The following is a 23,501-nucleotide window of genomic DNA, read 5'->3' as shown; positions in this document are numbered from 1 at the left end:
CACCAGCAGAATAGTGAGTGCAGCTCTGGAGTATAATACAGGAGGTAACTCAGGATCAGTAATGTAATATATGTACACAGTGACTGCACCAGCAGAATAGTGAGTACAGCTCTGGAGTATAATACAGGAGGTAACTCAGGATCAGTAATGTAATATATGTACACAGTGACTGCACCAGCAGAATAGTGAGTGCAGCTCTGGAGTAGAATATAGGATGTAACACAGGATCAGTAATATATGTACACAGTGAGTGCAGCTCTGGAGTATAATACAGGAGGTAACTCAGGATCAGTAATGTATGTACACAGTGACTGCAGCAGCAGAATAGTGAGTGCAGCTCTGGGGTATAATACAGGAGGTAATTCAGGATCAGTAATGTAATATATGTACACAGTGACTGCAGCAGCAGAATAGTGAGTGCAGCTCTGGGGTATAATACAGGAGGTGCCACTATCTTCTGCTAATTGGCCCAAACCCTCCCCAGACTGGCACTAGTACTAAAGGCCGTGTCCCCTAGGGATCATCCTGGGGTGTCCTGTGATTGGCTGCAGCGGTGTTATTTCAACCTCAGCACGGCGGGAAGACTCCCATGTCAGTGGTGGGAGACTGCGGCGTTGATACTGATGTACAATGTCACGTAGATGTGTCCGGCTGTAATGTACAAATGTCTTTATGAGGCCACGTTTACACCTGCAGTATTGGGCAGACGTGGCCCGTGTATCCACCATCCTCCTCCTCTGGATGTTCCTCTCCTGGCTTTTGTTACAAATACTGAAGGTGTGAACGTGGCCTAAATATTGCACTTTCCACCGGCCCCCGCTGCCTTGTCCGTGCAAAACATCAGGAGAAATGTACGAGGAGCGGCGGAGGGACGGGTCTTCACCTCTACGGACTAAAAAAAAGGACATCCAGCCGCAAACACCCCCCGAAACAGCGATCAGCGGAAATAAATGTGACCCTAAATATAGGGGCCCAGGTGCAACGACCTCCTCTCGCCACCAGGGGCCGCCGTGCGCAGTCTGTGCAGTGACCGCCTCCCGCCACCAGGGGGCCGCTGTCCGCAGTCTGTGCAGTCATCTCCTCCCGCCACCAGGGGCCGCTGTGCGCAGTCTGTGCAGTCATCTCCTCCCGCCACCAGGGGCCGCTGTGCGCAGTCTGTGCAGTCATCTCCTCCCGCCACCAGTGGCCGCTGTGCGCAGTCTGTGCAGTGACCTCCTCCCGCCACCAGGGGCCGCCGTGCGCAATCTTCTCCCGCCACCAGGGGCCGCCGTGCGCAGTCATCTCCTCCGGCCACCAGGGGCCGCTGTGCGCAGTCTGTTCAGGTTTTCTGGTCTCTAAGACGCTCATTGTCCTGGTTACTAGGGGCCGGGATGTGTCTCTCCGTCACGAGAGGTGTTCGGCGGTGAGAAATATCAGAGGGGTGGCGGAGACACCGGGAGCTGTGACTGATATGTCCGTGTCTGAGAGGAGAGGTTACCCCGATGTCTGTGAGAGGGGAGGAGAGGTTACCCCGATGTCTGTGAGGAAGGGGGGTGAGGTTACCCCGATGTCTGTGAGGAGGGGGGAGGAGAGGTTACCCCGATGTCTGTGAGGGGGGGGAGAGGTTACCCCGATGTCTGTGACGGAAGGAGAGGTTACCCCGATGTCTGTGAGGGGAGGAGAGGTTACCCCGATGTCTGTGAGGAGGGGAGAGGAGAGGTTACCCCGATGTCTGTGAGGGGAGGAGAGGTTACCCCGATGTCTGTGAGGAGGGGAGAGGAGAGGTTACCCCGATGTCTGTGAGGGGGGGAAGGTTACCCCGATGTCTGTGACGGAAGGAGAGGTTACCCCGATGTCTGTGAGGGGGGGAAGGTTACCCCGATGTCTGTGACGGAAGGAGAGGTTACCCCGATGTCTGTGACGGAAGGAGAGGTTACCCCGATGTCTGTGACGGAAGGAGAGGTTACCCCGATGTCTGTGACGGGAGGAGAGGTTACCCCGATGTCTGTGGGTGAGAGGAGAGGTTACCCCGATGTCTGTGGGTGAGAGGAGAGGTTACCCCGATGTCTGTGACGGAAGGAGAGGTTACCCCGATGTCTGTGAGGGGAGGAGAGGTTACCCCGATGTCTGTGAGGAGGGGAAAGGAGAGGTTACCCCGATGTCTGTGAGGAGGGGGGAGGAGAGGTTACCCCGATGTCTGTGAGGGGGGGAAGGTTACCCCGATGTCTGTGACGGAAGGAGAGGTTACCCCGATGTCTGTGAGGGGGGGAAGGTTACCCCGATGTCTGTGACGGAAGGAGAGGTTACCCCGATGTCTGTGACGGAAGGAGAGGTTACCCCGATGTCTGTGACGGAAGGAGAGGTTACCCCGATGTCTGTGACGGGAGGAGAGGTTACCCCGATGTCTGTGGGTGAGAGGAGAGGTTACCCCGATGTCTGTGGGTGAGAGGAGAGGTTACCCCGATGTCTGTGGGGGGATGAGAGGTTATTCCGATGTCTGTGAGGAGAGGTTACCCCGATGTCTGTGAGGAGAGGTTACCCCGATGTCTGTGAGGGGAGGAGAGGTTACCCCGATGTCTGTGAGGGGAGGAGAGGTTACCCCGATGTCTGTGACGGAAGGAGAGGTTACCCCGATGTCTGTGAGGAGGGGAGAGGTTACCCCGATGTCTGTGAGGAGGGGAGAGGTTACCCCGATGTCTGTGAGGAGGGGAGAGGTTACCCCGATGTCTGTGAGGGGAGGAGAGGTTACCCCGATGTCTGTGACGGAAGGAGAGGTTACCCCGATGTCTGTGAGGGGAGGAGAGGTTACCCCGATGTCTGTGGGTTAGAGGAGAGGTTACCCCGATGTCTGTGGGGGGATGAGAGGTTACCCCGATGTCTGTGAGATGGGAGGAGAGGTTACCCCGATGTCTGTGAGGGGAGGAGAGGTTACCCCGATGTCTGTGAGGAGGGGAGAGGTTACCCCGATGTCTGTGACGGAAGGAGAGGTTACCCCGATGTCTGTGAGCGGAGGAGAGGTTACCCCGATGTCTGTGGGTGAGAGGAGAGGTTACCCCGATGTCTGTGGGGGGATGAGAGGTTACCCCGATGTCTGTGAGATGGGAGGAGAGGTTACCCCGATGTCTGTGAGAGGGGAGGAGAGGTTACCCCGATGTCTGTGAGAGGGGAGGAGAGGTTACCCCGATGTCTGTGAGAGGGGAGGAGAGGTTACCCCGATGTCTGTGAGAGGGGAGGAGAGGTTACCCCGATGTCTGTGAGGAGGGGAGAGGTTACCCCGATGTCTGTGAGGAGGGGAGAGGTTACCCCGATGTCTGTGACGGAAGGAGAGGTTACCCCGATGTCTGTGACGGGAGGAGAGGTTACCCCGATGTCTGTGGGTGAGAGGAGAGGTTACCCCGATGTCTGTGGGTGAGAGGAGAGGTTACCCCGATGTCTGTGGGGGGATGAGAGGTTATTCCGATGTCTGTGAGGAGAGGTTACCCCGATGTCTGTGAGGAGAGGTTACCCCGATGTCTGTGAGGGGAGGAGAGGTTACCCCGATGTCTGTGAGGAGAGGTTACCCCGATGTCTGTGAGGGGAGGAGAGGTTACCCCGATGTCTGTGAGGGGAGGAGAGGTTACCCCGATGTCTGTGACGGAAGGAGAGGTTACCCCGATGTCTGTGAGGAGGGGAGAGGTTACCCCGATGTCTGTGAGGAGGGGAGAGGTTACCCCGATGTCTGTGAGGAGGGGAGAGGTTACCCCGATGTCTGTGAGGGGAGGAGAGGTTACCCCGATGTCTGTGACGGAAGGAGAGGTTACCCCGATGTCTGTGAGGGGAGGAGAGGTTACCCCGATGTCTGTGGGTTAGAGGAGAGGTTACCCCGATGTCTGTGGGGGGATGAGAGGTTACCCCGATGTCTGTGAGATGGGAGGAGAGGTTACCCCGATGTCTGTGAGGGGAGGAGAGGTTACCCCGATGTCTGTGAGGAGGGGAGAGGTTACCCCGATGTCTGTGACGGAAGGAGAGGTTACCCCGATGTCTGTGAGCGGAGGAGAGGTTACCCCGATGTCTGTGGGTGAGAGGAGAGGTTACCCCGATGTCTGTGGGGGGATGAGAGGTTACCCCGATGTCTGTGAGATGGGAGGAGAGGTTACCCCGATGTCTGTGAGAGGGGGAGGAGAGGTTACCCGATGTCTGTGAGAGGGGAGGAGAGATTACCCCGATGTCTGTGAGAGGGGAGGAGAGGTTACCCCGATGTCTGTGAGAGGGGAGGAGAGGTTACCCCGATGTCTGTGAGGAGGGGAGAGGTTACCCCGATGTCTGTGAGGAGGGGAGAGGTTACCCCGATGTCTGTGAGGAGGGGAGAGGTTACCCCGATGTCTGTGAGGAGGGGAGAGGTTACCCCGATGTCTGTGAGGAGGGGAGAGGTTACCCCGATGTCTGTGAGGGGGGAGAGGTTACCCCGATATCTGTGAGGAGAGGTTACCCCGATATCTGTGAGGAGAGGAGAGGTTACCCCGATGTCTGTGAGGAGAGGAGAGGTTACCCCGATGTCTGTGAGGAGAGGAGAGGTTACCCCGATGTCTGTGAGGGGGGAGGAGAGGTTACCCCGATGTCTGTGAGGAGAGGAGAGGTTACTCCGATGTCTGTGAGGAGAGGAGAGGTTACTCCGATGTCTGTGAGAGGGGAGGAGAGGTTACTTCGATGTCTGTGAGAGGGGAGGAGAGGTTACCCCGATGTCTGTGAGAGGGGAGGAGAGGTTACCCCGATGTCTGTAAGAGGGGGAGGAGAGGTTACCCCGATGTCTGTTAGAGGGGAGGAGAGGTTACCCCAATGTCTGTGAGAGGGGAGGAGAGGTTACCCCGATGTCTGTGAGGGAAGGAGAGGTTACCCCGATGTCTGTGAGGAGAGGAGAGGTTACTCCGATGTCTGTGAGGAGAGGAGAGGTTACTCCGATGTCTGTGAGGAGAGGAGAGGTTACTCCGATGTCTGTGAGAGGGGAGGAGAGGTTACCCCGATGTCTGTGAGAGGGGAGGAGAGGTTACCCCGATGTCTGTGAGAGGGGAGGAGAGGTTACCCCGATGTCTGTGAGAGGGGAGGAGAGGTTACCCCAATGTCTGTGAGAGGGGAGGAGAGGTTACCCCGATGTCTGTGAGGAAGGAGAGGTTAGCTTGATGTCTGTGAGGAGAGGAGCGGTTACCCCGATGTCTGAAAGGAGAGGTTACCCCGATGTCTGTGGGAGGGGAGGAGAGGTTACCCCGATGTCTGTGAGAGGGGAGGAGAGGTTACCCCGATGTCTGTGAGAGGGGAGGAGAGGTTACCCCGATGTCTGAGAGGGGAGGAGAGGTTACCCCGATGTCTGTGAGAGGGGAGGAGAGGTTACCCCGATGTCTGTGAAAGGGGAGGAGAGGTTACCCCGATGTCTGTGAGAGGGGAGGAGAGGTTACCCCGATGTCTGTGAAAGGGGAGGAGAGGTTACCCCGATGTCTGTGAGAGGGGAGGAGAGGTTACCCCGATGTCTGTGAGGAAAGGAGAGGTTAGCTTGATGTCTGTGAGGAGAGGAGAGGTTACCCCGATGTCTGAGAGGAGATTTTACCCCGATGTCTGTGAGGGGAGGAGAGGTTACCCCAATGTCTGTGTGGGGAGGAGAGGTTACCCCAATGTCTGTGAGGAGAGGTTACCCCGATGTCTGTGAGGAAGAGGTTACCCCAATGTCTGTGAGGAGAGGAGAGGTTACCCCAATGTCTGTGAGGAGAGGAGAGGTTACCACGATGTCTGTGAGGGGGGACAGAGGTTACCCCAATGTCTGTGAGGGGGGAGGAGAGGTTACCCCGATGTCTGTGAGAGGGGGGAGGAAAGGTTACCCCGATGTCTGTGAGGGGGGAGGAGAGGTTACCCCGATGTCTGTGAGGGGGAGAGAGGTTACCCCAATGTGTGTGAGGAGGGAGATTACTTTGATGCCTCTGGGGGGAGGGTAATTGTATCCCTGATGTGTGTGGGGGGGAGGGGCAGGGAATCCCCAATGTGTCTGTGGTGTCGGGGGGGTTGCAGCAGTGTCGGGGACTGCGGCGGTGTCTGGGGGTGTCCAGCGGTGTCTGAGGAGGCTCGGTCCTGATTAGCTCAGAGTAGCAGTGATCTCGTCTCGGATTCCCGCGGGTGCTTGTGTGCGGAGCGGCGTTGTCCGGTGGGTTGCGGAGGTGTCCGGGGTTGTTGGGGGCTGCGGCTGCTGCGGTGTCTGGGGAGCTGTGGAGATGTCAGGGGGCTGCGGCGGTTGTCTGGGGGGGTGCAGTGGTGTCGGGCGGCTGCGAGATGTTTGGCGGTGTTGGGGGGGCTGCGGTGGTGTCCTGGGAGGCTCAGTCCTGATTACAGATTCCCGTGAGTCCTGTGTGCGGAGCAGCTGTGTCGGGGGGCGCGGCGGTGTCCAAGGTTTGCGGAGGTGTCCAGGAGGCTTGGTCCTGATTAGCTCAGAGAGTAGCAGCGCTCTCATCACTGATTTCCGCGGGTCGGTGTGCAGAGCGGTGGTGTCAGGGGGCTGCGGAAGTGTCTGGTGGTGTCGGGGGGCTGAGGAGGTGTCCGGGGAGGCTCAGTCCTGATTAGCTCAGAGAGTAGCAGCACTCTTGTCACAGATTCCCGCTGGTCTTGTGTGTGAAGCAGCGGTGTCCGGTGGTATTGGGGGGTGCGGAGGTGTCGGGGGGTGCAGCGGTGTCCGTGGAGGCTCGGTCCTCATTAGCTCAGAGAGTAGCAGCGCTCTCGTCACGGATTCCCACGTGTCATGTGAGCGGAGCGGTGGGCTGCGGAGGTGTCTAGTGGTGTCGGGGGGCTGCAGCAGTGTCGGGGGGCTGCGGCAGTGTTGGGGGGCTGCGGATGTGTCCGGTGAGGTTCATTTCTGATTAGCGATTCCCGCGGGTGCTTTGTGCGGAAGTGGCAGTATCGGGGGGGCTGCGGCGGAGTGTCGGGGGGCTGTGGAGGTGTCAGGAGGTGCGGCTGTGTCCGGGGAGGCTCGGTCCTGATTAGCTCAGAGAGTAGCAGCGCTCTCGTCACGGATTCCCGCGGGTGCTGTGTGTGGAGTGGCGGTGTTGGGGGGGAAGTGCGGCGGTGTCTGGTGGGTTGCGGAGGTTGTCCGGGGAAGGCTCGGACTCAGAGAGTAGCAGCGCTCTCGTCACGGATTAACGCGGGTCCGTTGTGCAGAGTGGCTGTGTTGGGGGGGGGGGGTGCGGTGGTGAACAGCGGTGTTATGGGGGCTGCGGAGGTGTCGGGGGGGCTGCGGCGGTGGCTGGTGGTGTTGGGGAGCTGCGGATGTGTCCGAGGAGGCTAAGTCCTGTTTAGCGATTCCCGTGGGTGCTGTGTGCGGAGCGGGCGGTGTCGGGGGGGCTTCTGCAGGGTGTTGGGGGGCTGCGGCTGTGTCCGGGGAGGCTCGGTCTTCATTAGCTCAGAGAGTAGCAGCACTCTCGTCACGAATTCCCGCGGGTCCTGTGTTCGGAGCGGCGGGTGTCGGTGGACTGCGGAAGTGTCGGGGGGCTGTGTCCGGGGAGGCTCGGTCCTCATTAGCTCAGAGTAGCAGCGCTCTTGTCACGGATTCCCGCGGGGTCCTGTGTGCGGAGCGGCGGTGTCGGGGGGGCTGCGGAAGTGTCGGGGGGCTGCTGCAGGGTGTTGGGGGGGCTGTGTCCCGGGAGGCTCGGTCCTCATTAACTCAGAGAGTAGCAGCGCTCTCGTCACGGATTCCCGCGGGTCCGGTGTGTGGAGCGGCGGTATCTATAGGAACCAGTGAGGGCTGATCACCTTGTGTCTGTGGTTGCAGCTCCTGCTCCGTGCACTGACGCCTCTGTCCTTGCCTCCTCGGGATGGAGCCTCGGATCTGTGGCTGGAGCCCGGTTTGTCTCTTCTTCATGGACTTCGGGGAGATTCATGGGTGGTAACCTGCAGCATCATGCCCACTAAGATGGAGGTGAAGATGTCTCACTCCTCTGCGGCTCCTGACCTCGGGCCTGTGGGTGGCAGATGATGGTGAGATGATGGGCCACGCTGACCTGACCCTTAGCAAAGAGCAGGAGATCAGGGACTGGATAGAGAAGCAGGCGGATGGTGCCCAGCTGCCCCCTGTAAGAACCTGACAAATCATGCTGTGCCCCAAACCCCCCAGCAGACCAAAGCCGCGGCTGCGGAGGCTGGAGCGAGCCTTCTCCCTGGACGACCAGAGCTGGCGCCGGAGGTTTAGGACGAGCCACGGGAGCTTAACGGACCCTAACGAAAGTGGCTCATCCACCGGGTCTCTCCAGGAAGCCTCTGCCATCGAGGATCCGGCAGCTGAGCCATCCGGAAGCACTCACCTGCAGGGCAGCATGGCGTCAAGGTTTCCAAAAATCAGCCATAAACCTCGTCTCACCCACACGAAGCCCCTGCAGCTTCTCCCCCAGATAGAAACCAACACGAGTCCGAGGACATCGAGGACGACTAATAGGATGGAGCCGGATTACAGGGATTATAGGCACCAGCAGCTTCTCCGCCACAGCAGAGCAGCCTGGGCGACACACGGCTGAACGGCGCCGGCTGCAACCTCCACTCCAATGAGTCCATGAAAAGCAACCTACAGCCTGCTGACACCCCTCCGCTCCAAAGATGTGCGCAGCAGGTGAGGACACCCCCACAATCTGGTGTTACCTGTGTTTGGGGTCTGTATGTTGTTCCCATGGGACAGATGCCAGTATGGGCCCAGACCTGCTTTTATCACCCGGCTTGTATTCCGGGGATTGGCTGCAGCGTTCACATGATGTATATGATGTCATTGCTGCAGTGCCAGGATGAGCCCACTGAACGGCGGCTGAGCCGGGGTCTTCTTGCCGGTTGGGACCTATCATAGAGCCGCTGTATGTGAGGGTGGGGGCTCTGCGGGGCTCGCTCCTTCCCCCGTGTCGCCCATCTCAAGGCACAATCACCTAAAATGCACCGCAGTTCTCATTACTGAAGGGGCTGCAGCGTTCAGTAACCGCCCCCGATACAGGAAGCGGGGGTCTCATACTGCTGTGTGGTGGTTCGTGCTGGTGTCTGCACATGGGGGACATGCAGACCCCACGCACGTATTCAGCGATGTTTGCAGCGGTTGTCAAGGGAGGAATTTGGGGTGAAGGACTGTTAATGGAGTCTTCGTTTGGGATAGTCAGAGACGGTGCCGTATTAGCTGTATATCAGTGCCGATATATCAATGCATCAGACAATGAACACACAGACATGCTTTCTCCTTGAGCCAGCGCCTTCCACTGAACTCGTGTATTCTAAGACATTTAATTTTACAATCTGCATTTCTAACCTTGAAGCTAGAACAAGGGAGTAAGGAGTATTTAACTCCTTATTTTCATAAATCTGTGCAATTGCTACATAGACAGACAGATAATTATGCAACTACATCTACATTTTGATTATTTATATACACAGATATTCTTATTTCATTTAAACAAACATACTACAGCTCAGACCACCTTCACACGGTCTGTCATCTGTCTCCTCAGGAGCTATCTGGAGGGGAGCCTCTTTGGCCAGCGGCGCTCTTCTCGGAGCCGAGGAATTGGATCGATATTTCCCAGAGAGATTGCTGCGAGTTTTCATCGCAACCTGGAACATGCAGGGACGGAAGGTAAGACGAGGAGTGTGTGTGGGCCGGGGGCAGCGGCCGGACTCCGACCAATCAGACCCCTACACACTGCTGATATTCCTCCACCTTCATAGACTCAGATGGCGAGACCCTGCAGTTGCATCCCCCCCCCTTCCCCTCTGTATTCTTTTTGTGGAGTTCTCGGATGTTTGTAGGAAGATGCCACTGCCCCTAATAACATGAATCATGTACCAATGATTTTCCCATCTATACCCCGGCGTCCTCCACCCAGTAACACCGCAGCAGAGGGATGTCTGGAGGGGGCCACCGCTAACGGCTTTGTCCCCTTTAATAATTAGGTCCCCTCCATGGTTACTGTACGAGGAGCCGGCCGAGGAGTCTCTTCTGCGGTGATTCGACATCTGCTCCCCTTGTTTGTGTCATCAGGGTGCAGAAGCTTTCCATTTCTTACACTGCGCTCTATATTTACCTGCACTGTCCTGGGGAGGCTATAAATACTTACTTTCCTGTACTGAGGGTTGTGCCGTCCCCGGGGTGTCAGGCCTTAACTCCTTGTAGCATTGATCGCTTCCTCATTCCTCGTCTTCTCTGCACCTGATGTCGCCTTATCAGCAGTGACGCTCCTCTGTGCTCTCTTACCCCGGGATGTCGGCAGTGACGCTCCTCTGTGCTCTCTTACCCCCGGGATATCAGCAAGTGACGCTCCTCTGTGCTCTCTTACCCCGGGATGTCGGCAGTGACGCTCCTCTGTGCTCTCTTACCCCGGGATGTCGGCAGTGACGCTCCTCTGTACTCTCTTACCCCGGGATATCAGCAGTGACGCTCCTCTGTGCTCTCTTACCCCGGGATGTCAGCAGTGACGCTCCTCTGTGCTCTTTTACCCCGGGATGTCAGCAGTGACGCTCCTCTGTGCTCTCTTACCCCGGGATGTCAGCAGTGACGCTCCTCTGTGCTCTTTTACCCCGGGATGTCCAGCAGTGACGCTCCTCTGTGCTCCCTTACCCTGGATGTTGGCACTGACGCTCCTCTGTGCTCTCTTACCCCGGGGCAGTGACACTCCTCTGTGCTCTCTTACCCTGAGATGTCGGCAGTGACACTCCTCTGTGCTCTCTTATCCTGGGATGTCTGTAGTGCCGCTCCTCTATGTTCTCTTACCCCGGGATATCAGTAGTGACGCTCCTCTGTGCTCTCTTACCCCGGGATGTCGGTAGTGATGCTCCTCTGTGCTCTCTTACCCCGGGATGTCGGTAGTGACGCTCCTCTGTGCTCTCTTACCCCGGGATGTCGGCAGTGACGCTTCTCTGTGCTCTCTTACACGGAATATCAGTAGTGACGCTCCTCTATGCTCTCTTACCCCGGTATGTTGGTAGTGACGCTCCTCTGTGCTCTTACCCCGGGATATAGGCAGTGACGCTCCTCTGTGCCTCTCTTACCCCGGGATGTCGGCAGTGACGCTCCTCTGTGCTCTCTTACCCCGGGATGTCGGCAGTGACGCTCCTCTGTGCTCTCTTAACCCGGTATGTTGGTAGTGACACTCCTCTGTGCTCTTAACCCGGGATATAGGCAGTGACGCTCCTCTGTGCTCTCTTACCCCGGGATATAGGCAGTGACGCTCCTCTGTGCTCTCTTACCTCTGGATGGCGGCAGTGACGCTCCTCTATGCTCTCTTACCCCGGGATGTCGGTAGTGACGCTCCTCTGTACTCTCTTACCCCGGGATGTCGGTAGTGACGCTCCTCTGTGCTCTCTTACCCCGGGATGTCGGCAGTGACGCTCCTCTCTGCTCTCTTACCCCGGGATGTCGGCAGTGACGCTCCTCTCTGCTCTCTTACCCTGGGATATCGGTTAGTGACGCTCCTCTGTGCTCTCTTACCCCGGGATGTCGGCAGTGACGCTCCTCTGTGCTCTCCTACCCCGGGATGTCGGCAGTGACACTCCTCTGTGCTCTCTTACCCCGGGATGTCGGCAGTGACCGCTCCTCTGTGCTCTCTTATCCCGGGATGTCGGCAGTGACACTCCTCTGTGCTCTCTTACCCCGGGATGTCAGCAGTGACGCTCCTCTGTGCTCTCCTACCCCTGGATGTCAGCAGTGACGCTCCTCTATGCTCTCTTACCTCGGGATGTCGGTAGTCATGCTCCCTCTGTGCTCTCTTACCCCGGGATGTCGGCAGTGACGCTCCTCTGTGCTCTCCTACCCCGGGATGTCGGCAGTGGACACTCCTCTGTGCTCTCTTACCCCGGGATGTCGGCAGTGACGCTCCTCTGTGCTCTCTTATCCCGGGATGTCGGCAGTGACACTCCTCTGTGCTCTCTTACCCCGGGATGTCAGCAGTGACGCTCCTCTGTGCTCTCCTACCCCTGGATGTCAGCAGGTGACGCTCCTCTATGCTCTCTTACCTCGGGATGTCGGTAGTAATGCTCCTCTGTGCTCTCTTACCCCTGAGATGTCGGCAGTGACGCTCCTCCGTGCTCTCTTATCCCGGTATGTCGGTAGTGACGCTCCTCTGTACTCTCATACCTCGGGACGTCGGTAGTGACGCTCCTCTATGCTCTCTTACCCCGGGATGTCGGCAGTGACTCCTCCTCTCTGCTCTCTTACCCCGGGATATCGGTAGTGACGCTCCTCTGTGCTCTCTTACCCCGGGATGTCGGCAGTGACGCTCCTCTCTGCTCTCTTACCCCGGGATGTCGGCAGTGACGCTCCTCTCTGCTCTCTTACCCTGGGATATCGGTAGTGACGCTCCTCTGTGCTCTCTTACCCCGGGATGTCGGCAGTGACGCTCCTCTGTGCTCTCCTACCCCGGGATGTCGGCAGTGACACTCCTCTGTGCTCTCTTACCCCGGGATGTCGGCAGTGACGCTCCTCTGTGCTCTCTTATCCCGGGATGTCGGCAGTGACACTCTCTGTGCTCTCTTACCCCGGGATGTCAGCAGTGCCGCTCCTCTGTGCTCTCCTACCCCTGGATGTCAGCAGTGACGCTCCTCTATGCTCTCTTACCTCGGGATGTCGGTAGTAATGCTCCTCTGTGCTCTCTTACCCCGAGATGTCGGCAGTGACGCTCCTCCGTGCTCTCTTATCCCGGTATGTCGGTAGTGACGCTCCTCTGTACTCTCATACCTCGGGACGTCGGTAATGACGCTCCTCTGTGCTCTCTTACCCCGGGATGTCGGCAGTGACTCTCCTCTCTGCTCTCTTACCCCGGGATATCGGTAGTGACGCTCCTCTCTGCTCTCTTACCCCGGGATGTCGGCAGTGACGCTCCTCTGTGCTCTCCTACCCCGGGATGTCGGCAGTGACACTCCTCTGTGCTCTTTTACCCCAGGATGTCGGCAGTGACACTCCTCTGTGCTCTCTTACCCCAGATATTGGTAGTGACACCGCTCTGTGCTCTTACCCCGGGATGTAAGAGATACCCTGGGATGTCGGCAGTGACGCTCCTCTATGCTCTCTTACCCCGGGATGTCGGCAGTGACGCTCCTCTATGCTCTCTTACCCTGGGATGTCGGCAGTGATGCTCCTCTGTGCTCTTCTACCCCGGGATGTCGGCAGTGACACTCCTCTGTGCTCTCTTACCCCAGGATGTTAGCAGTGACACTCCTCTGTGTTCTCTTACCCCGGGATATAGGTAGTGAGGCTTCTCTGTGCTCTCTTACCCCGGGATGTCGGCAGTGACGTTCCTCTGTGCTCTCTTACCCCGGTATGTCGGCAGTGACGTTCCTCTGTGCTCTCTTACCCCGGTATGTCGGTAGTTGCGCTCCTCTGTGCTCTTACTCCGGGATGTAAGAGATACCCGGGATATCGGCAGTGACGTTCCTCTATGCTTTCTTACCTCGGGATATAGGCAGTGACGTTTCTCTATGCTTTCTTACCTCGGGATATAAGCAGTGACGCTCCTGTATGCTCTCTTACCCCGGGATATCGGCAGTGACGCTCCTCTATGCTCTCTGACCCCGGGATGTCGGTAGTGACACTCCTCTGTGCTCTCTTACGCCGAGATTTAGGCAGTGACGCTCCTCTATGCTTTCTTACCCCGGGATGTCAGTAGTGACGCTCCTCTGTGCTCTCTTACCCCGGGATATCGGCAGTGACGCTCCTCTGTTCTCTCTTACCCCGGGATATAAGTAGTGATGTTACTCTGTGCTCTCTTACCCCGGGATGCCGGTAGTGAGGCTTTTCTGTGCTCTCTTACCCCGGGATGTCGGTAGTGACGCTCCTCTGTGCTCTCTTACCCCGGGATGTAAGAGAGACCCCAGGATGTCGGCAGTGACGCTCCTCTATGCTTTCTTACCTCGGGATATAGGCAGTGACGCTCCTCTATGCTTTCTTACCCCGGGATATCGGCAGTGACGCTCCTCTGTGCTCTCTTACCCCGGGATGTCGGCAGTGACGCTCCTCTATGCTCTCTTACCCCGGGATGTCGGCGGTGACGCTCCTCAATGCTCTCTTACCCCGGGATGTCGGTAGTGACGCTCCTCTGTGCTCTCTTTCCTCAAGATGTCGGCAGTGACGCTCCTCTGTGCTCTCTTACCCCGGGATGTCGGCAGTGACGCTCCTCTATGCTCTCTTACCCCGGGATGTCGGCAGTGACGCTCCTCTATGCTCTCTTACCCCGGGATGTCGGCAGTGACGCTCCTCTATGCTCTCTTACCCCGGGATGTCGGTAGTGACGCTCCTCTGTGCTCTCTTACCCCGGGATGTAAGAGAGACCCCAGGATGTCGGCAGTGACGCACCTCTATGCTTTCTTACCTCGGGATATAGGCAGTGACGCTCCTCTATGCTTTCTTACCCCGGGATATCGGCAGTGACGCTCCTCTGTGCTCTCTTACCCCGGGATGTCGGCAGTGACGCTCCTCTATGCTCTCTTACCCCGGGATGTCGGTAGTGACGCTCCTCTGTGCTCTCTTTCCTCAAGATGTCGGCAGTGACGCTCCTCTGTGCTCTCTTACCCCGGGATGTCGGCAGTGACGCTCCTCTATGCTCTCTGACCCCGGGTTGTCGGCAGTGACGCTCCTCTATGCTCTCTGACCCCGGGATGTCGGCAGTGACGCTCCTCTGTGCTCTCTTACCCCGGGATGTCGGCAGTGACACTCCTCTATGCTCTCTTACCCCAGGATGTCGGTAGTGAGGCTTCTCTGTGCTCTCTTACCCCGGGATGTCGGCAATGACGCTCCTCTGTGTTCTCTTACCCCGTGATGTCTGTAGTGACGCTCCTCTATGCTCTCTTACCTTGGGAAGTCGGCAGTGACGCTCCTCTATGCTCTATTACCCCGAGATATCGGCAGTGACGCTCCTCTGTGCTCTCTTACCCCTGGATGTCAGCAGTGACACTCCTCTATGCTCTCTTACCTCGGGATGTCGGTAGTAATGCTCCTCTGTGCTCTCTTACCCCGAGATGTCGGCAGTGACGCACCTCTGTGCTCTCTTACCCCGGGATGTCGGCAGTGACGCTCCTCTGTGCTCTCTTTCCTCAAGATGTCGGCAGTGACGCTCCTCTGTGCTCTCTTACCCCGGGATGTCGGCAGTGACGCTCCTCTGTGCTCTTACCCCGGGATGTAAGAGATACCCCGGGTTGTCGGCAGTGACGCTCCTCTATGCTCTCTGACCCCGGGATGTCGGCAGTGACGCTCCTCTGTGCTCTCTTACCCCGGGATGTCCGGCAATGACGCTCCTCTGTGTTCTCTTACCCCAGGATGTCGGTAGTGAGGCTTCTCTGTGCTCTCTTACCCCGTGATGTCTGTAGTGACGCTCCTCTATGCTTTCTTACCTCGGGATGTTGGCAGTGACGCTCCTCTGTGCTCTCTTACCCCAGGATGTCGGCAGTGATGCTCCTCAGTGCTCTATTACCCCGGGATATCGGCAGTGACGCTCCTCTGTGCTCTCTTACCCCTGCATGTCAGCAGTGACACTCCTCTATGCTCTCTTACCTCGGGATGTCGGTAGTAATGCTCCTCTGTGCTCTCTTACCCCGGGATGTCAGTAGTGATGCTCCTCTGTGCTCTCTTACCCCGGGATGTCGGCAGTGACGCTCCTCCCTGCTCTCTTACCCCGGGATGTCGGTAGTGACGCTCCTCCCTGCTCTCTTACCCCGGGATGTCGGCAGTGACGCTCCTCTGTGCTCTCTTACCCCGGGATGTCGGCAGTGACACTCCTCTGTGCTCTCTTACCCCGGGATGTCGGCAGTGACGCTCCTCTGTGCTCTCTTACCCCGGGATGTCAGCAGTGACACTCCTCTGTGCTCTCTTACCCCGGGATGTCGGTAGTGACGCTCCTCCCTGCTCTCTTACCCCGGGATGTCGGCAGTGACGCGCCTCTCTGCTCTCTTACCCCGGATGTCGGTAGTGACGTGCCTCTGCTCTCTTACCCCGGGATGTCGGTAGTGACATGCCTCTGTGCTCTCTTACCCCGGGATGTCGGCAGTGACGTGCCTCTGTGCTCTCTTACCCCGGGATGTCGGCAGTGACGCGCCTCTCTGCTCTCTTACCCCAGATGTCGGTAGTGACGTGCCTCTGCTCTCTTACCCCGGGATGTCGGTAGTGACATGCCTCTGTGCTCTCTTACCCCGGGATGTCGGCAGTGACGTGCCTCTGTGCTCTCTTACCCCGGGATGTCGGCAGTGACGCTCCTTTGTGCTCTCTTCTTGTGTGTGACGTTTCTCCCTTTTCTTTTTGCAGGAGCTCCCGGAGACCCTGGATGATTTCTTGCTGCCATCAGATGATGATTTTGCACAAGACATGTACGTTGTCGGCGTCCAGGAAGGAAGCCCGGACCGGTCAGTGCCCGATCACCGTGTGAGATTAGAGAGTTTTATCTGCTCTCTTCTGGTAACACATCTTTCTGGGATTCACATGAATATGGCCGACCTACAGTACCAGACACGGTCATGGTGTGGCGCTGTAAGAGGCAGCAGCCATGTATCATATTGTGATGCAACCTGTATAGGAAAGCTGAGCTGCCCCAACCCCTGAGGCTGTCCCAATATCCCTATGACAACCCTTCCTGTCTGTCACCATCTACATCGCTGTGCACACTTACCCTTGTGTGTCCTCTCGTGCCTGCGGCAGATGTGGCTGTAGCCATTGTTTGGTCTTATAGATGTTCCTGGTGTTACAGCCATTAAGGAGATTTATAGGTTAATGTCTGCAATTGTATGTGACCCTTGTGTTCACAGGCGGGAGTGGGAGATCCGACTGCAGGAGACCCTGGGGCCACATTACGTTCTGCTCCACTCCAGTGCTCATGGCGTCCTCTACCTGTCCGTCTTCATCCGACGGGACCTGATCTGGTTCTGCTCTGGTAAGATCCGTTCTCCCTCATTTCAACATGTGGCTCTCCTGCGATCAGCTGATATCATGAGTGTCCATGGGAGAGGGTGGTCCGCAGCAGAGACAGGGGCCAGTGTACATCAGCAAGAGGTGAGCCAATATAGTCACAGGACCAGCAGCCATCTCCGCAGCCCGTGACCACCAGATAGTAGTCCATGGCCACCACATGGGTGCCTTGTGAACCTCCTGCCGGCATCCCTGGGGCCTCTTCTGATTTATAGGCCCAGCTTGACATTATTAAGGTGTGACACGCATGGCGTCGTGCTGGCCCAACGATTCATAAAGGCGCTAGGAATGCCGGTGGGTGGGAGGAGGTTTACAGGGCTCCTATCTGGTGGCCATGGGCTCCCATCTAATGGCCACGGGCTCCCATCTAATGGCCACGGGCTCCCATCTAATGGCCACGGGCTCTTATCTGGTGGCCAAGGGCTCTTATTTGGTGGCCAAGGGCTCTTATTTGGTGGCCATGGGCTCTTATCTGATGGCCACGGGCTCTTATCTGATGGCCATGGGCTCTTATCTGGTGGCCACGGGCTCTTATCTGGTGGCCATGGGCTCTTATCTGGTGGCCACGGGCTCCCATCTAATGGCTACTGGCTCCCATCTAATGGCCACGGGCTCTTATTTGGTGGCCACGGGCTCCCTTCTGGTGGCTACAGGCTCCCTTCTGGTGGCTACAGGCTCCCTTCTGGTGGCTATGGGCTCCCTTCTGGTGGCTACGGGCTCCCTTCTGGTGGACACGGGCTCTTATCTGATGGCCACGGGCTCTTATCTGATAGCCATGGGCTCCCATCTGGTGGCTACGGGCTCCCATCTGGTGGCTACGGGCTCCCATCTGGTGGCTACGGGCTCCCCGTCTGGTGGCTACGGTCTCCCTTCTGGTGGCTACGGTCTCCCTTTTGGTGGCTACGGTCTCCCTTCTGGTGGCTACGGTCTCCCTTCTGGTGGCTACGGTCTCCCTTCTGGTGGCTACGGGCTCCCTTCTGGTGGCTATGGGCTCCCTTCTGTTGGCTATGGGCTCCCTTCTGGTGGCTACGGGCTCCCTTCTGGTGGCCACGGGCTCTTATCTGGTGGCCACGGGCTCTTTTCTGGTGGCCACGGGCTCCCATCTGCTGATCATGAGCTCCCTTCTGGTGGCCACGTGCTCCCTTCTGGAGGCCACGGGCTCCTGACGGCTTTACTACTTGCTCATCTCTGAATCATGTGTTCTGGGGCCACAAGTCACCGTGAAGGTTGGCTGTCCTGTAGGTCAGACTGGAGGGACGGCGCTGTGAATGTCCTGACGTGTTTTATCCTACAGAGGTGGAATATGCCACGGTCACCACCCGGATCGTCTCACAGATCAAGACTAAGGGCGCCCTCGCCGCCTCCTTCACTTTCTTTGGAACCTCCTTCCTGTTGATTACGTCACATTTCACATGTAAGAATCTGTCTGACCCGATAACGACTGCAGGATCTCTGCTTGTTGTCAGTGAACTGTCGCTTGTAGACCTGCTCTCTGTGGTCTGCGCTTATGTACACAGACGCATTGTAACAGACCCTCACCTATGCGAGGAGGGGCTTTAGCGTCTGGAGATACTGAGCCGATGATCTGTATCATTGTGGTTTCTTTTTCAGCTGGAGATGGGAAAGTCGGTGAGCGGATCCTCGACTACAAGAGAATCGTTGAGGGTTTGGCGCTACCTCGTAATATTCCTGACACCAACCCGTACCGCTCCAGTCCCTGTGAGTACCAGCCGACTCCGGCGTCATGTCCTGCTCATCAGTCCGCGCCCACACACCCCACGTGATGGTGGGATTATTCCAGCATGGGTCGGTGGGGACTGTACGAGGGGCCGCGTGGATTATTCCAGCATGGGTCGGTGGAGACTGTACGAGGGGCCGCATGGATTAGTCCAGCATGGGTCGGTGTAGACTGTACGAGGGGCCGCACGGTTTATTACGGCACGGGTTGGTGGGACTGTACGAGGGGCCGCACAGATTATGCCGGCACAAGTTGGTGAGACTCTATGAGGGGCTGCGCGGATTATTCCGGCATGGATTGGTGGGACTATACGAGGGCCGCGTGGATTATTCCGGCACGGGTTGGTGAGACCGTATGAGGGGCCGCGAGGATCATTCCGGCATGGGTCGGTGGGACTGTATGAAGGACCGCGCGGATCATACTGGCACGGGTCGGTGGGACTGTATGAGGGGTCGCGCGGATCATTCCGGCACAGGTCGGTGGGACTATATGAAGGGCTGCGCGGATCATTCCGGCACAGGTCGGTGGGACTGTATGAGGGGCTGCACGGATCATTCCGGCACGGGTCGGTGGGACTGTATGAGGGGCTGCGCGGATCATTCCGGCACGGCTCGGTGGGACTGTATGAGGGGCTGCGCGGATCGTTCCGGCACGGCTCGGTGGGACTGTATGAGGGGCCGCGCAGACTATTCCGGCATGGGTTGGTGGGGATTGTATGAGGGGCCGCGCTGATAATTCCATCAGGGGTCGGTGGGGGCTATATGAGGGGATTATTCCTGCAGAGGTTGGGGGTGATGACCTGACTCTTCTCCGTCTGACGTCTCCTCTCTTTCAGTGGACGTTACCAGCCGCTTCGATGAAGTTTTCTGGTTCGGTGACTTTAATTTCCGGCTGAACAAGGATCGTCCTGGGGTGAACTCCATCCTCCAGCGTAAACCGGAGCAGGACATGTCGCGGCTGCTGCAGTACGACCAGCTGCTCAAGGAGATGGGCGACGGTAACGTTGGATCTGACGCTGGTTTATTATTTAGTTTTTTGCTTCTTTGGTGGTGACGTGAGTAAAGCGGCGGAGCATGAACCTCTCCGCACATTGTAATAACACAATAGCGGATGAGTATGTACCGCAGTGCACCCCTCCCCCACTGCAGACACAATCCCGGGGGGTCTGGCAAAGACGTGATTAAGAGACCGGGGCCCAGGGCTGAGCCGCACGCCGTCTGCTCCAGACACTGAATGCTGCTCCTCCTGCGCGCTCTGCTTATTGTTTCTCTGTCTTTTCAGGGTCCATATTTAAGGGGTTTGAAGAAGCCGCGATTCAGTTTCCCCCCACATATAAGTTTGACATCGGCTGTGATGAATATGATAGCACGTCCAAGCAGAGAACGCCGTCCTACACGGTACGAGAAACGCCGGGGGGACACAAAGGCGCCAAACCTGGAGAGAGAGAGGCCAGGGGGAAACAAAGGTGCCAAACCTGGAGAGAAAGAGGCCGGGGGGACACAAAGGTGCCAAACCTGGAGAGAGAGAGGCCGGGGGGACACAAAGGCGCCAAACCTGGAGAGAGAGAGAGGCCGGGGGACACAAAGGCGCCAAACCTGGAGAGAGAGGCCGGGGGGATACAAAGGCGCCAAACCTGGAGAGAAAGGCCGGGGGGACACAAAGGCGCCAAACCTGGAGAGAGAGAGAGGCCGGGGGGACACAAAGGCGCCAAACCTGGAGAGAGAGAGAAGCCGGGGGGACCTGAAGTCCCCCGTGTGTTACAACGGCGCCAAACCTGGAGAGAGAGAGGCCGGTGCTTCAGAATAAATACGCTGGATACTTGCTGCAAAAACTTTATTTATACTCATGAAATGGAGGAGCGGCGATACGCCATCCGGAGCAGGAGCAGCAATCCTTTGACAGATACACGGGTGGCCCCTTCCCCACTGCAATAACAGCACTCGGCCAGTGAATCTGTGGGGCAGGTGGTCCGGATAACATGGTCCCTCTTATGGCACCCCATCTCGAGGGGCCCCGCCTGTAGCACTGCCTCTCAGGGGCACTGCCTGTAGCTCTATGTCTCTGGGGGGTCCTACCTGTGGCGCTGGGTCTCGGGGGCCTCCCCTGTGGCGCTGGGTCTCGGGGGCCTCCCCTGTGGCGCTGCGTCTCGGGGGCCTCCCCTGTGGCGCTGCGTCTCGGGGGCCTCCCCTGTGGCGCTGCGTCTCGGGGGCCTCGCCTGTGGCGCTGCGTCTCGGGGGCCTCGCCTGTGGCGCTGCGTCTTGGGGGCCCCGCCTGTGGCGCTGTCTCTCCGGGCCTGTGGCGCTGTCTCTCCGGGGCCTGTGACGCTGTCTCTCCGGGGCTTTGCGTGCTGCAGTATTGGGGGCTACGGGGCGGATATCACACTGATCTCTGGATCTCTGCAGGATCGGGTGGTGTACAAGAGCCGGAATAAGGGAGACATCCGCGCCCTGAAGTACGCCTCCTGCTCCCTGGTGAAGACCTCCGACCACAGGCCGGTATTCGGGTTATTTGAAGTGAGGATCAGACCCGGCAGAGACAAGTAAGTGACACTTGGCATCTTTGGGGGTCTGTGCGGTGATTTCCTGGTCTCACCATCAGCCCCTTTGCACCGGTGGTAACTTGCTGTTCAGGAGAACGCGGCTCTCCTATCCCCACTAGAGCAGCAGGACGCGGCGCTGCTATCCTCACTAGAGCAGCAGGACGCGGCACTCCTATCCCCACTAGAGCAGCAGGACGCGGTGCTCCTATCCTCACTAGAGCAGCAGGACGCGGCGCTCCTATCCTCACTAGAGCAGCAGGGCGTGGTGCTCCTATCCTCACTAGACCAGCAGGGCGTGGTGCTCCTATCCCCACTAGAGCAGCAGGGCGCGGCGCTCCTATCCCCACTAGAGCAGTAGGACGCGGCGCTCCTATCCCCACTAGAGCAGCAGAATGCGGCGCTCCTATCCCCATTAGAGCAGCAGGACGCGGCGATCCTATCCCCACTGGTGCAGCAGGACGCGACGCTCCTATCCCCACTAGAGCAGCAGGGCGCGGCGCTCCTATCCCCACTAGAGCAGCAGGACGCGGCGCTCCTATCCCCACTAGAGCAGCAGGACGCGGCGCTCCTATCCCCACTAGAGCAGCAGGACGCGGCGCTCCTATCCCCACTAGAGCAGCAGGACGCGGCGCTCCTATCCCCACTAGAGCAGCAGGACGCGGCGCTCCTATCCCCACTAGAGCAGCAGGACGCGGCGCTCCTATCCCCACTAGAGCAGCAGGAACGCGGCGCTCCTATCCCCACTGGTGCAGCAGGAACGCGGCGCTCCTATCCCCACTGGTGCAGCAGGACGCGACGCTCCTATCCCCACTAGAGCAGCAGGGCGCGGCGCTCCTATCCCCACTAGAGCAGCAGGACGCGGCGCTCCTATCCCCACTAGAGCAGCAGGACGCGGCGCTCCTATCCCCACTAGAGCAGCAGGACGCGGCGCTCCTATCCCCACTAGAGCAGCAGGACGCGGCGCTCCTATCCCCACTAGAGAAGCAGGAACGCGGCGCTCCTATCCCCACTAGAGCAGCAGGAACGCGGCGCTCCTATCCCCACTAGAGCAGCAGGACACGACACTCCTATCCCCACTAGAGCAGCAGGACACGACACTCCTATCCCCACTAGAGCAGCAGGACACATGCTCAGCCGCCTTTTATTATCTATTGTGTTGGACTTTTCTAGAATGAACGGTGCGGGGGGAGAGCGTGTGTCCTGCTGCACTGGTGGGATACCAGCGCCTCATTGTGCGGCTCAAGGAGGTCTGATCACCACCAATCAGAAACTTCTCACCTGTCCAGTGGATAAGTGATAACTAAAGGGGGTGTCCAGTGAGCGGACCCATCAGTGATTGACAGCCTTCATGTACACAGAGGTAGCTGTCCGTCACTGCATAGCTCCACCCACTGGACTCCTAAACCACAAAGCAGCCAATTAGATGAATAAATCCCAGGTTTTGCAGAATCTTTTCTCTGGAATCTGCATATTAGGAATAGTCAGTGCTCAGAGGCGTGTAGCCATGTCTGCTGGGGAGGGTCAGGTCCGGGGTCCACTCCTGGGGGAGGTAAAGAACATTGCCATGTCATCCCTGGCTATACACAAGTCCTAACCCCCCCACAATATGAGATTGGGGTTCACCGCCCGTTCCGTTCCCCTTGTTCTGTTTTCCCGTCGTTTGCCCCCTGTAACTTCGCCCTTGTGTCCTCAGCATCCCGCTGGCGGCCGGACTGTTTGACCGCGAGTTGTATCTACTGGGGATCAAGAGGAGAATCTCCCGAGAATTACAGAAACGGCAAGTGATGAAAAGCCAAAAAAGCAGCAGCGTCTGCGCCATCTCCTGACCGAGGCCGATGTGAGGAAGAAGCACCGCGCTGCCTGCACCGGGATCATCCTGACCCCCCGGGACGAGAAACCCCTGCAATCACTGACTGTAGACCCCCGAGAATCAGCAAAACACTGTCTGCAATGCTGCCATCTCACCACAAGCCTGGAGGGGGCGCTCCGCACACTGCAATCATTCCTGGGCCTTTGCTATGATGTATTATATGTAAATAGATATTTATCTGGAAGACTCCGCGTCCGCCGTCTGTGTCCCGCGTCCGCCGTCTGTGTCCCGCGTCCGCCGTCTGTGTCCCGCGTCCGCCGTCTGTGTCCCGCGTCCGCCGTCTGTGTCCCGCGGCTTCTGCCCTCCGCGATTCTCCGGAGCTATTCAGCACCATGGTCAGACATGGCTTCCATTCATTACCGCCGGTCCTGCTTACACCGCAGATGAGCCTCTCCAATGTGTCAGCGGCCGAGGCTACCGACACATTGTGCCAAGTCCTCACCGCTGTGAGCAGCAC

General features: G+C 58.0%; 1 protein-coding gene across 1 annotated transcript; it reads left to right on the top strand.

Moving 5' to 3' along the window:
• Positions 1-1,302: 1,302 nt before the first annotated feature.
• INPP5E (inositol polyphosphate-5-phosphatase E) lies at positions 1,303-23,228 on the top strand. The gene is given in 15 exon segments (XM_075322910.1): positions 1,303-1,402; positions 7,760-7,951; positions 7,953-8,471; positions 8,474-8,542; positions 8,544-8,590; positions 9,465-9,486; positions 9,488-9,589; positions 16,241-16,338; positions 16,738-16,862; positions 18,192-18,311; positions 18,509-18,616; positions 19,471-19,632; positions 19,917-20,032; positions 21,038-21,174; positions 22,868-23,228. Coding segments are annotated over 14 exon segments (1,821 nt in total). The 5' UTR covers positions 1,303-1,402; positions 7,760-7,888; the 3' UTR covers positions 23,001-23,228.
• The last annotated feature ends 273 nt before the right edge of the window (positions 23,229-23,501 follow it).

This window comes from Anomaloglossus baeobatrachus, chromosome 9 (assembly GCF_048569485.1).
Source record: "Anomaloglossus baeobatrachus isolate aAnoBae1 chromosome 9, aAnoBae1.hap1, whole genome shotgun sequence".
Taxonomy (NCBI): domain Eukaryota; kingdom Metazoa; phylum Chordata; class Amphibia; order Anura; family Aromobatidae; genus Anomaloglossus; species Anomaloglossus baeobatrachus.
The sequence above is the reverse complement of the archived record's forward strand: the minus strand, read 5'-3'. Positions and strand labels throughout refer to the sequence as shown.